The sequence below is a fragment of the Amphiprion ocellaris genome, chromosome 4 (assembly GCF_022539595.1).
Source record: "Amphiprion ocellaris isolate individual 3 ecotype Okinawa chromosome 4, ASM2253959v1, whole genome shotgun sequence".
Classification (NCBI taxonomy): domain Eukaryota; kingdom Metazoa; phylum Chordata; class Actinopteri; family Pomacentridae; genus Amphiprion; species Amphiprion ocellaris.
The window spans coordinates 12,078,389-12,092,170 of NC_072769.1; the positions used below are offsets into that span (position 1 = coordinate 12,078,389).

The 13,782-nt window shown below is 40.6% G+C and overlaps 1 protein-coding gene across 1 annotated transcript in view; it reads left to right on the top strand.

Moving 5' to 3' along the window:
* The window catches only part of usp43a (ubiquitin specific peptidase 43a), a 130,422-nt gene that overhangs the window by 1,947 nt on the left and 114,693 nt on the right, over positions 1 to 13,782 (top strand). Inside the window, exon 2 of the mRNA XM_023263720.3 lies at positions 10,473 to 10,619. Coding sequence (XP_023119488.2) covers positions 10,473 to 10,619 — 147 coding nt within the window. The remainder of the gene's footprint in view (positions 1 to 10,472; positions 10,620 to 13,782) is intronic.

The window sequence follows — 13,782 nt, forward strand, 5'->3', positions numbered from 1 at the left end:
TAAGGTGTGAACTAGAATGAGGTTGGTGTGGTTCAGAGGGCAATGGTCAATGTGCGCGTCCCATTTCCGTGTACTGAAGCACACAAGCTGGGTTTCAGGACTTCAGGGGAGGAGACTAACATTAGTCATGCAAAGGCAGTGATGATAAGAACACCAACACTTTACCTCACAGTTTTGACATTTTATTATTGTTTGTTCGAGTGTGTGGTAGTTTTCTGATTGTGCATGCCATGTAGTTACTGATTACACTCGGGCTGCAGTATCCGCTCAACTTCCCTATTCCAGCACTTCAGGCGGCTCGTCTGCATTCTCTGATGTGTGAGGGAAGACAAGCATTCCTGTCTCATATGCTGTTAAATATATGCAGTGTGGAGACTACGTTGCACCCATTTCATGTAAGAGTTTTAAATCATGAAGTGATCACACACTTGCGCACACAAAAGGCTTCTTGCTGCTGGAGTCACTCATGACTGTTGAGAGTCAGGGCTTGCAGGGCCTTTAGGTTTCCCTCTGGGCTTACTGGATGATAGTCAAACCAGCAGGCTTACTGAGGAGTAACTGCTCTGTTGCATCAATAGCCTAGGGGAAGTTGTAGGTGATGGGTTGTACAACATGTTTACAAACACACAGACACACACTCTCAAACATACAATCATTCTAGAGGCGGTATAAGTAGGATTTATTGTTGAGGAGGCTGATATATTCCAGCCCTAGCAACAGGTTGGAGAAAAGTAAGCAATGAAATTTTTGTTAAACTTTTCAGAGAATAACTGAAAACATACTTTATTGTGGTATACTGTGATATATATCGTTATCGTGATATAAAATAATCCATATCGTGATATATGATTTTTTCCATATCGCCCAGCACTAGATTCTACATTGTATTATCTTACAGTAACTGTGTCACTTCTGACAGTAACAACTGGTAAACATTTCAAAACTGGCATTCAGAACTGTTTGTTTGATCTTGTTTTTTTTTCATATATTTATTCCACCAAGGAGTCAAAGTCTCAGTGGAGTTATGTGACAATCGCCGTAGGTTTGTCTGTCTGTCTGTCTCTCTGGTAGCAACATTACTCAAAAACAGGTTAACGGATTTGAATGAAATTTTCAGGGAAGGTCAGAAATGACACAAGGACCAATTGATTACATTTTGGCAGTGAATCTTGGCAGCAAGATTTCAATGATACGACTGAACAGCCTTGATGGAGTACTGCGCTCTCTGAGTGCTTTTCTAGTTTGTATCTCAAGAACCTTTAATGACAGTCCCCATCTCAGCATGGAGGATTCCAGTGTTGCAGACATCTCTGTAGAGATGTTCTGCCACTTTTCAGAGACTGTTTTTCTCAGTTGCTCTTTGCTGGAGGAGTTATGTTGTTCAAGCTTTCTCTTTAAAACACCCCAAAGGTGTTATTTTGGATTCAGGTCAAGTGACACACTTGGTGAGGTCACAGTTTTCACTTTTTCCTCCTTCTGTAGAAACTCTTGTGTGATTTTGGCAGTGTGCTTTGGATAGTTATAATCCTGAAATATTCCGGTTCTGCCAAGTATTTTGGTATTTCCACAGACATTCATGGTGCCATCTATAAATATAATCTACCCAACACTTTTTGCATTCATGCAGCCCTGTATCATCATACTCCTGCCTTCGTGCTCCACTACCTGGACTATGTGTTCACTGTGGTAGTCCCGACCCAATTTCAAACAAACAAATTTAGCTAGCTCTCATCTAACCAAAAAATGTGCTCCTAGTACTCATGTTTTTTGTTTTGTTTTGTTTTTTTTTTTAAAGCAAAGTTTAGTCTTGCAGTTTTGTGATGAGGAGTACACGTGTTTTTTTCTTGATGCCATCAATAGAGGTTGATGTTATTGTCCATGACACTATCCCGAGTTGTCGTAGAAACTCTGATTTCCATTGATAACCCCTTTGCCAAGTCTGAAGCACTTGCCTGTCTTATTTCAGTCTTACATTGTGAAAGTAGTGCACTAACCATGGTGCCGTTTTAGAAGGACGACTGCTGTGGCTCTAATTAGTCTTATTGTGGTTTGTTCTGTGCCTCCTGATTACTGCTGTAACTGTTTCTAACAGATTTTTAGTTGATCACTGATCTTCCTGTATAATTTCCATCTTTGTAAAGTCACACTACCAGATTTTTCAGTTCTTCTGGCAATTCTTTACCGTGTGAAGCCATGATTTAGACACAACCAATAGATCGAAAACTAAGAAAGTTCTGGTGTTCACAGGTCATTTTATAACTGTTTTCATGCACCTACACAAATTAGAAATCACAGCTGCGTTCAGTTTTGTTTCAGTGATCACAGGTTTTCTAACTTGTGTGTTAGTAGTCACATGTCTATTCACGTTTGTTGCATTAAATTTCTACTTTGGGGCCTGTGTTTTAAATAGTCTTGTTAAAATATCTATTTTACATTGTTCATCACAAGAAATACTCTTCTTGTCAAAAGATAAATAGTGCATTTAGTGAGAGGTGATACAGTTTTGAATTATTTTGACATTTAAGTGATATTGTACAGGAGTGTACTGACTTGTTTTGTATACGCTTAAGATTTATATTCCTGCCACGTGCAACTTCTCTAACACAAATCTCTAGTCTTTTAAAAGAGTAAAAATATTCATGACGGGAATATGTGCATGACTTGCAAGGTATTTTGAGTAAGGATAAGAGGCCTTGACTGAGAAGAAAAATCTGAATTATTATTTAAGATACACTATCGTTCAAAAGTTTGGGGTCACCCAGGCAATGTTCATGTTTTCCATGAAAACTCACACTTTTATTCATGTGCTAACATAATTGCACAAGGGTTCTCTAATCACCAATTAGCCTTTCAACACCATTAACTAACACAATGTAGCATTAGAACACAGGAGTGATGGTTGCTGGAAATGTTCCTCTGTACCCCTATGTAGATATTCCATTAAAAATCAGCCATTTCCAGCTAGAATGGTCATTTATCACATTAACAATGTGTAGACTGGATTTCTGATGCATTTAATGCTATTTTCATTTAAAAAACTGCATTTCTTTAAAAAATAAGGACATTTCTTAGTGACCCCAAACTTTCGAATGGTTGTATATGTACCTCTGTTGAACTGGCTCATGTTACAGTGTGCAAAACGTGATAATTGAGTCCTCTGACGGGCTATCATAATGAAATACTGAATATTAACCCTCAACCTTAATGTCAGAATGTTGTGTGTATGCTTAAATGGCAGTATTCAGTCCTTCCACAATTCTGCACTAATATTCTCATAGTTGGCAGCAGTAATGAAAACAGAAAACATGCCCTTCAGTCCCCTTTTCTTGCCTCGCCTGACTGCATCGGCACAGCGATTTGTGTTTGTCTGGAGAGAGGAGGTTTATTGTAGCAGGTGAATTTAGCCTGGAAAGGAGGATCCCCCCTGCTGAGATGCCTCCAATAGTGTGCACTCAGAGGCTGAGAGGGAGGGAAAGACATCGCTGGTAAACAAAAGTATTGTCCTTTTGGTGATCCTCCTAAGACCCCCTGTTGTCTGTAGTCGGTAAAAGGGACGGACAGCTTAGATAACTGATCATTATTGCCAAATGTGTTCACATTTAAAGAGAGGCACTGGCCTGCAAAGAAGTGGGAAAGGAAACTTTTGCTGAACTGCTCTCAGTGTACTTTTTCTAACTTTTTGTTGTTTGCGATTAGGTAATGAGTAGGAGCCTGTCAGTAGAAGTCACAGTGTCTCAGCTGAAGATAGCAGAACACTCAGGCTTTTTACGAAGATACAGCAGGGATATAAATCACCAATTAATTGTTAGGTGAATCTTCAGCAGTTGGATTCATTGCTGGAAAACATGACACTGATGCTCCAAATCAGATTGAATAGTGATATGTCAGAAACGGGTCTACCCATAATACACAGTGTCAGTCTTTGTTGCAACATATCACAATGTCTCATCCAGTAAAAACAAAAATGTGTATCACCAGATTATTTCAGCACTAGTTGTTGTTCTTTTTCACGAGTTTTTAAATTATCAGAAATACTTTATTCATCCCTGGAGCATCTACACTGAGCAGCCACAACATTAAAACCACAGCCTCATCCACTTGTGTCAGTAAAATGGCTCTGATCCATTGAGCCACAGACAAACGGCATCTGGTGGTGTCCTGTGGGTTCTGGCTTTGGGATGTTGGCAGTGGATCCTTTGGGTCCTGTGGGGTATAGAGTCAGGCCTCTGTAGATAAAACTTGGTCTGGCACATCCTCCAGATGCTCAGTCAGATTATGATCCAGCGAGTTTGAATGCAGGGTTAGTGCTTTGAGCTCTTGGTCATTTTTCTGAGCAGTTTTTGCGGTGTGGTGGCGACGCACTATTCTGCCGGAGAAGCCACTGGAACAATGTTTTGGTTGGTGTAGTCTGACTCACTGGATGTAGGATCCTCTTTCAAAATCCACTTCATCACGGGAAACCACAACCTCCAAGCTACTACATTGAAAATTTCCAGTTTTGCCAAGGACTTGGATCATGCAGTCAGGCAGCCCTGCTGTTGTTTTTGGTGAATTATCCACTTTTGACAGTGAATGTCTCCCTGTGTCCAAATGTTCAACCAAAACAATTCCACCCATCACTATTTGCATGAAACTAGAGTTTTTTCTCCATATAGCAGAAAAGTAATGAAGTGAAGTCAGATCATTGTATACTACAGAATTCGGGCTGCTTAAGCGAGATTATGGTATTTGCTTATTGTCAAAGTAGCTTCCACATGAATGCCAGAACCAGAAAGTTTCCCAGCACACTGCATAGTAATGCAGTGATTAATGTTATTCATTTCACCTGTCAGTGGTTTTAATGTTGTTGCTACTTAAGTGAAAATGATTACAGGAGAGGTTCTCATTGGAATTATGGAGTTATGGTCTGTTACACCATCTGTGGAAATAAATATACATTCACCAGTCCCTAAAATCTCAGGTATGGGACAACAAAGCAGCAAACATCCCAGCTGAGAGTGTTCATATAGTGTTCACCCTTTCACTACATATACAGTACCACTTCTTTGTGGTCTTGTGTGGTTGTATGCTCATATAATCAATTCAGCACTTATTTCAAAGCTTCCCCTTGGACAGTCTCATCAAGTTCACATAGCCACAGGTGAAAATTTCTCCTCCATGATTATACATCGTGCTCCCAAATGCATCTTTTTTCACTAATGACAGTGATCAGAGTAATAGACGTGCTGTATTCAAAGGTCAGAATGTCCAACTTTGCCATAACTGCTCCAGTGCACATTGGAAGTTGATAAAATCTGCAAAGATGCAGTATCCTTTTATTGGTTGACCCAAAAAGTTGTCTGCATCAATTTAACTCTATGACGAAGCTTTCTTTTTTTTCTTCTTTATTTTTCCTTCCTGACCTGAAAGATTAACAACACAGTAGCTACTTTTTAAGAGTTGTAGAGACGAGCCACATCTTTTTACGTTTGACAGGATGCAGCTCTGAGGAAAAAGAGGAGCTCAGTCGGAAAGATGAAGCCTGGTGTTTTAACTAGTCTTGTTTGTTTGGGGAGAACAGGTGTGTGACAGTGAAGCAGGGGCAGTGAGACTGATGGTTTGTTTGCCTTGTCTCCTCTCCGTTCTCCTTCAAGAACTGCTCTCATTTTCGCTCGCGGCGCTGAAGATGTATACATTGTATACACACAAAGCAGTTGGGACGCACACCACCTGGACTGTCAGTGCTGCGTTGCACAGAAATCCACAGTGGTGCTGCCTCTCATTTTAGTTTGATTGCAGCACTTTTTCAGCCGAGCAGATGGGAGAGTTTTTTTGGGGAGATTTTAGCAGTGTCAACAGTATGACGCCAGACAATTTTATTCTGTTTTTTTTAGCGTACAATATCTATTTTTCTCTGCTATATACTTGAACACAGATCTGCAGTAGAGTTGATGCCTCAGCTGTTGAAGAGGAAGTAATATTGCTTCAAACACTTCATCTCGCACTTCTAAAACACAAGGTAGACCACTTACCAGTGAGGTAACAGAGCCAACATATGCTGTTGGAAAGCAGCATACATTCCCACGACTCAGTGAACCGCACTCTATTATACTTGCACCGCTGCTGTGACAACACAATAAAAAAAAACACAAGGTGAAGTGTGTCTGCTGTTGTATCGGCAAGCACTACAATATGAGAGACCATTTTCCACCAGGGTCGATCATAGAAAAAGATTGGACTTCATGTCGGCACATGGAAACAGCATATATGTTAATACAGGTTTTTGAAGGTGTGACAGATGCAGCCTCCTGGACTGTTGGTTTGTGCACAAAGTAGTGAATTTACAGCCTCAGCTGTGAATCCTCAAAGAATCAATTTCTCAGCTTCAGCAGAACCCGAGGAGCATTTCCTGGGCTGTAAACCATTCAGAGGTGATTATTCCCATCGCATCTCATCCCTTCTTATGTTTTACAGATCGCCTGTAAATCCCACGTCAGGGACATTTGCGGACACGAAGGCTTTGATCAGTCTTGACTTGCTTGCTTGTTTTTGTCTGAGGTTTTCCAAGCTTCTCAGCGTCACAATGTGTAGCACGTATCAACAGAAATACCTCTGCTGTTCTTAAGGCGAATCCAGTGAGGCTGAGGATGTCACAGGAAAGAGCAGATGAATCGGATTTGAGCTGGAAGGACGGTAGGAGGAGGAGACTAGGAAGGACAGGTGCTGCACTGCTGAAAGAGGCTCATTTGTGTGTGTGTGTGTGTGTGTGTGTGTGTGTGTGTGTGTGTGTGTGTGTGTGTGTGTGTGTGTGTGTGTGTGTGTGTGTGTGTGTGTGTGTGTGTGTGTGTGTGTGTGTTTATCAGGGGTAGCCGGGCTTGTTGGAGCTCAGCTGGTGCTGATTAGTGGAGGAAATGGTTCTTATATGATAGAGAGGAAGGCGAAAGATAATTGGAAGAGAGGCCAGAAGAAAGAGGACAGTGAGGTTGTGTGTAGGTGTCAGAGAGAAAAGGATTGAAGAAACACAGAACGAGAGGAGAGAGGATGGAGGCTGTAAGTGATAGCTGCCCCGTGTCTGGTCTCTGCCAACAGCAAAGGTGAACCAGGCCGCTGAAAAATGAAACAACAAATGGAGCAGCCAGTGATGAGCGATTCTATCCAGTGTCGTTCCAGTCGAACCTGTAAGACTGAGATTGGGTAGTTGTGTGTGAAAACAAGAGCTTGTGCTGTTTCTCTTAAGAGTATGCCTTGAAATACTTTGTCAGTATCACTCTCTGTCTGTCACTAAGGAATCCATCCAGGCCTGTTTGGCAGGCTGCACTGTGATGAGGCGAGCTGGTGTAAATGGATTTTTTAGGGAGAGAGGAGGGTCATTTGCTTGATGTATGTTTATAGTAAATTCCTGTCCTGCCAGCACTCTGATCCATCTTTGTTTACACTGTGGGAGGATGGATGTGGGGGAGAGAGAGCACAGGAGGCTAATGGTGTGAGGTGAAGTAAAGGTAGCAAGATACCACAGTGAAACATACGTCTGGAGACGCTACCGGAGTGCAGCTCTGCCTCTGCTGACCGCCGTGAGGTCATGACCCCTGCTGTGGAGACTGCACAGGTTTATGGCTGTTTTTTTTTAATCAACCTGTTATCTTCCTCTAATGCCTTTGTCTTCTTTGTTCTTTTTGTTGTTTTTGAAGCTGACAGTCCTCAAACCTTTGCTATGACAGAAAATCTACTAAAAATAAATTGCCTCCCCTAAAAATTAGGCCTCGTATTCCAGTGTACTGATCCGTAACTAGGTTTGCTTGGGACTAGACTTTTGATTGGTCCCCAAAAAATGAGAATTCTGTTTAATATCATCCAAACCCAGTTGAACCCAAATAAATAAAATATTGGTTTTAGAGAACGATCTGTTGGCCGATATTATCAGCTAATATTGGCGTGTTGCAGATATATCAGCATTGGCATATACTGTATATAGTCTGATACAAACTGTGTTTATTTATTTCTTTGTACAAGTCATAATGCTGAAAAAGATGTTTGGGAAAGGAATGTAATAAATCTTTGGCTCCATTTCTTTGCGATACACTCAGTCCTGTCTGGAGCACATGTAGCAGAGAACATGTGTGGAGCAGATAGTGGTGTCTTTGCAGTAAGTTGCGAAGTAGATTGTGAATTACATTGCTGGAAAGTTAATAAACAATGGCCCTTTTATTTTCCCTTTTCAATGTATACATAAATATACACAAGTTATATATCAATATCTCATTTTTCTTTTTTTTACTGTTTAATAATCAAAAATCCAGTAGAGATGGGACTCAAGTTCTTTGTAACATATGGCTTTCTTTTGATGGATTGCAGTTTCTGATTAATAAACGGAGGTGGTAGTTTGTTATCAACAGTAATCTAGAAAAACTAAATCAAAAAAACTTCTGAAATAAACAATATACCTCTGAAAACTTGGAATTTTCCAGAGAGTTAATAGCCTACTGTTTTGAAAATTTCACATGCAATGCAACATTGTTTGACACAGCCTACTATTTTCTAAATTAACACTTTCAATAAATGAAACAAGGATTGCTTTACAAACAAATAAAAGAAATGCTCCCTGTTTCCTCCTCACCGATTGAGGCCTGGTGAAGTGTGGGCTGAGAATCGGATTCTTCGTCTAGACTGATCAATAATTCTTACAATAAGCTCAGTGCTTCCTCCAGCTGACCCTTCCACCCACCTTTATCCTCTCCTTGACTACTTCTGAAGTATTTACTCAACAAACACTTAAGATCCTACCATTGTGATGCTCAGGTCAGCTTTGAGCGCTGCTGGTATTTACAGAGGAAATCAGTGTCTCGACCTACCTGCTATCCTTTCCTTTGTGTCTATGGCCAGCCTCAGTCTTGAAAATTTCCTTCCTTTTATTTCTCCTTTTCACAAGAAATTAATTTCATAAGGGAACTGATGCTTGGGAATACAACTTTGCTGCTTTGCCAGCGCGCCTTTGAGGCTGTGTGGCGCATCACACCAGAGACGTTCAGAGAGACAACACTGTAACGGATAATCAAAGAGCCGAGCAAAACTACCATTACCAGCTGTGACTCACACACATGCTCAGAAAAGCAAAGGGGAGAAAACAGCAGAGATGAGGAGAGTGTAGAAGTCATCTTCCTGTCAGTGAAGTCCTAACCTCTTAATCAGCAGGTTTCTGAGCTCTGACTCAGTCTGGCTATTGTAACTTTAGAAAAACACTCTTTTCCTCTTTTGTCTCCCATGCATTCTCGCTCCCTTTTTTATTTTGCTGCCCGTCTTTAAGCACTTGTCATTTCTCAGGCCTGCCACAACTGTGCTATCCTTTTTGTCAGAGAGACAGAAGAACACTCACCGGTCTTTTGAAACTTCGCCAGCATCCCTCCCTTACTCCACTGCTCCTTCTCCCCATCTCTCCATCTGTCCCACATCCCTTCATCCCCTGTCAGTGCTCCGTCATAGTGATGAAGCTCATTAGCAGGCTGTCTCTGTCAGATAGGATGCGGGGGGGCTCCCTCCTGTGTTTATATTTAGATACTGGGATACTGCAGGTATGATGTGGGGATTTTTAATGAGCGGAGCAGAGCCTGGATCCTGTCAGTCACACACAGAGAGAAACAGAGAGGTAGAAAAACAGCCACCCAGTGTAGAGCTAATGCAGTCATTAGTTGTGTGTGTCATTTACTGTCTGACTCATAAACTCACTACTCCTTTCTCATAATTGAATCAAACAGATTGGCTGTCTTTTTTTCTAGTAACACCTGTCATGGTGTGTGTATCTTTTGCATGAGTCATCCTTTGGGATGCAGTGTGTGATTGTGTTCAGAGAACCATTTTCCTACAACATTATTGGGCACCACAAAAGATTTTGTTTACTGATGCTGTTATAATGCCCAAAATAGACATCATAATATCTTTTTTTTTTTTTTTTTTTTTTTAAAGGATCAAAGTATTTTTACTTGTTTCTTCTGCAACAGCAGTTTTAATTGGGTGTTAGTTGCCATAGTCATTCTGGCATTTTCCAGTCTTCTTACACTTTACAAGCCAAATTAATCATTTCTTTGAGGAAAAAAAGCCAGATTAATCAATTATGAAATTAATTTTTACTGTAGCTCCATCAATCAGACATTCCAGTAAATTTTGTTGAAAAAATAGTTTTGCCCCCACATCTCTTGATTCTATTTTTTCCTGAGTTTAATCTCCAAAGAGACTAATAAATCAATTTATTCCATGATTTTGTCATAGCCAAATAATGTCTGACAGATGTTTTTAAATGACTTGGTGCTAACTGATGAGACAGAAATGCATCATCATTTTTCCATCTCTCTCCTGAGGCCTTTTGAGCTCTTAACTCACAAATGATGGCTTCCTGTGTTCCACGAGTGCGATCTCATTTAGTCAGGAAAGATGTCAGCATTTAATGCATTTTAAAATCACCCAGAGTGACAGACTAATTGTGACTTCTCTCTTCTCTGTAGAGCATTGTGGCCAAATATGGCTCTCAGTTTCGGGGAAACTCTCAGCACGACGCCCTCGAGTTCCTTCTCTGGCTTTTGGACCGAGTTCATGAAGATGCTAATTCCACAGCTGACAACAACAGCAGCAAGACCAAAGCCAATGCCAAGGTGAGTCCCCATCCAGCGATGTGTTTATTGCAATGGTTTTCTTTCCTGTCTTGCAATGATGTCCTTTTTGTTTTGGCTAATAGATGCATCATAAGCTGCACAAATACGTGCAAATCTCTCGTGTCTCTGTGTAACTTACATAACTGCTAAAAACAACTTTGTCACAGTTTTTTCTACGTTTCAGATTTTTCTTGGCAACTTGACAGGCTTTAATTAATTAATGAGCTTACCAGATGGAGCAGATAAATAAATGATAGGGTTTAATTAATATAAGTTTATCCATTATGTTTAATAGTAGGATAAGAAGGGGCGAATAACAACCCACCTTAAGCCTCTGGGTTCTTACCCACAGTTGTCCTTTTGCTGGTGATATCCTACTACTACAAAAAAATTGTATAAATTCATTACTTTACAAGTAATTACACTTTTCCAAGTAATTTTTTTATCCACAAAGTTATGTCTGTTGGAATATGTATGTTGCTGTAATGCCAAATGACAAAAATAGTTAAAATAGAATTTGTTTGATTTTTCAAAACTCAAAAACTATATATACATAGCGATATGTTTGGTTTCTTCAAACTTTTAGTGAAAGATCTCAGCTAACAAAAAAATGTTTGAGCTAAGTGCTTTTCTTTTTGTGGAGAGACCCTAGAATGTTAAAAGTCAGTAACATTCCTAAACTAGAAAAGCACTCAGAGAGCGTAGTGGCTGTTCATTCCCACATATGACACTGTCAGAAATGCAGCCTTTTTTTTTTTTTTTTTTAGAAATGCAGCATTTGTTTCTTAGTTATTGATGATCAGAAATCACGGCAACATAGAATGTAGCCATTTAATATAGATGTACCCACAAACAAAATGACCTTGTGCTGAGCACAGGCATGTTTTTTGCATGTGTACGTTATGGACGGATACGGAATCGCGTGACCTAAATATTTAGCCAACGGCAGGAATTGATGGGACTCGAAAACAACCCTACAATTTAATCAGTTGTTCCTTGTATCATTTCAGATGAATAAGTCCTGATAAGTCTGCAGCAGTGGATTTCTGGTGGGATCGCAATCATGTGATCATCAGCAGGCACCTGACATAGCGTTCACTTGTTGTCATAGTTACAGTAATGCCGTGCAGCTATCTCACAATGATACAGAAATCTTAAAAAAAATCTGTGGATCCAGACTATAAGTCGCATCACTAATTGCTAGGTCCTTGTCATTTCTGACCTTGCCTGAAAATAGCATCCAAGTCCGTTAGTGTGTTTTTGAGTAATGTTGCCACCAGACAAACAGACGGACAGACAGATAAACCAGCGCCGATCATCACATAACTCCACAGAGTAAACATCAGCCACAGCATTTAAACCACTGCCAGCTGAAGTGCATGACGTTGATCATGTTACAATATATCGTTCTGCTGAAAAGCCTCTGGTCCTTGAATTCAAGTGGATGCTGCTTTACAGCTAAACATTGTTTCATATCAAACGCACTCATCATGTGACCAGCACTACTTACTTGAGGAACATGACCAGGAACCCTAGCTGTTAATCCAGCTGCTGAACGCCCAAGTTGACAATCTGACTGTGCATCTAGTGGATGTGTAAGAACAAGCCTGATCCACAGAGGCCCTGCTCTGCAACCCACAGGATTCAAATGATCTGCTACATTGCCTCAACTGTTCAGAGCTGTTTTGGTGGCATTAGGGCAGCCTACACTATATTAGATGGATTTGGTGCTGTGGCTGATTGGTTTAGGGTACTGGCTTTTAGATAATCACCGAAGCTCTCTTAACATCGTCCTCAATCAAGTGTTTTTCATTTATGTTTTGGTATATGGAAAAATATTTGCTCCTTGCCTGTTAACAGCAGCTAGCTTTTTGCTTAAAGTTTTTCCCAAAGACCCAACACACACAGAAAAATCTTGTGTGTGCAAACAAAGGTATCCTGACCTCACACTGAAGTACAGACTGTCCCTCCTGCTGCTCAGTTTTAACAGGTCTTAGACACAACTTTTCTCACTCTTTCAGCTGTCCAGATGCCCCAGTCTCCCTCAACATGTTTCATTTTCTTTGAAATGTTCAGTGCTGCCTATTATGAGCTGTGATCAGCTTTAGCCAGTAAGAGTTTGGGCAGAAACCCAAAGGGATGTCTCTTGGTTAAAGTTTCCCAGCTTGTCTCACATCAAGCTTCCTCTATGTGTCCCTATTTTTCATTATTGCACAAATGAATTCACAGTTTGCAGAAATGAAAATGTGATGCTCCACATCTAACTGCACCTGGCACTTTGATTGTGATCCAACGTCAGGTGCCGAGTTGTGCTGCATATAAAACTGAAAGCACTATTTACTGAGTGTAGTGCATCAGTTTGGGATACAGTTCTATGACGTACTTAAGAATTAAGCCAGCCTTGTTATGTGAAGCTCACTATAACTGATCTCCCCAGTGGTCCACTCTATAAGCAAGTGATAACATCCATTTCAGTCAAAAACATCACTTCACATTTTCACAAGAGTAAAGCATTTCCAGTGAGTGAGTTTGTTTGTCCGTCACTAGCTCCCAAAACTCCCAGAATGGAGCTCTAAGTGAAGCTGAATCTGTGAAGAGTTGCGGCGCTCTGAGTGCTGTTCTTGCACCTGCAGCTGAGTTGAAACCCACTTGGTCTGAAATGGCCTTTTGTGTGCAGTGACTCTTCCTGTGACATGTAAAAGGAGAAGCTGTTGAAACGGCAGACATCCTTCTCTCTTCGTGTCTTTGTCTCTGTCTCTGATGTACGATGCTCACCTTGCAACCTTGCGCTTGGATTGTAGCCAGGATTAGACGTGATGTGGTGAGAGGAAATGAAGGGCAGACACATCATGACTGAGTTGATGACTTTTTTTTTTTTCATTGTCAGTCTGATGTTAATGCTCACAGAGAACCAGATGCCAATAAAGTTTGTCATTGGTGGTTACATTTGTTGGATTGGAGTGCATTTTACTGATTTCTCTGTCTGTGTCTCTTCTCTTCCTCTGTTTCAAACAGATGGAAACAAACGCATATTAATCAAAGTGCACTACAGGCACTTCCCATGTTTCATTTCTGCCACATTCATTGACAAGGTCTGTAACACTAAAACCTTGATTACTCCTTCATTTCGATGTCATTTTCAAAATATTCCTGACAGGTGCAA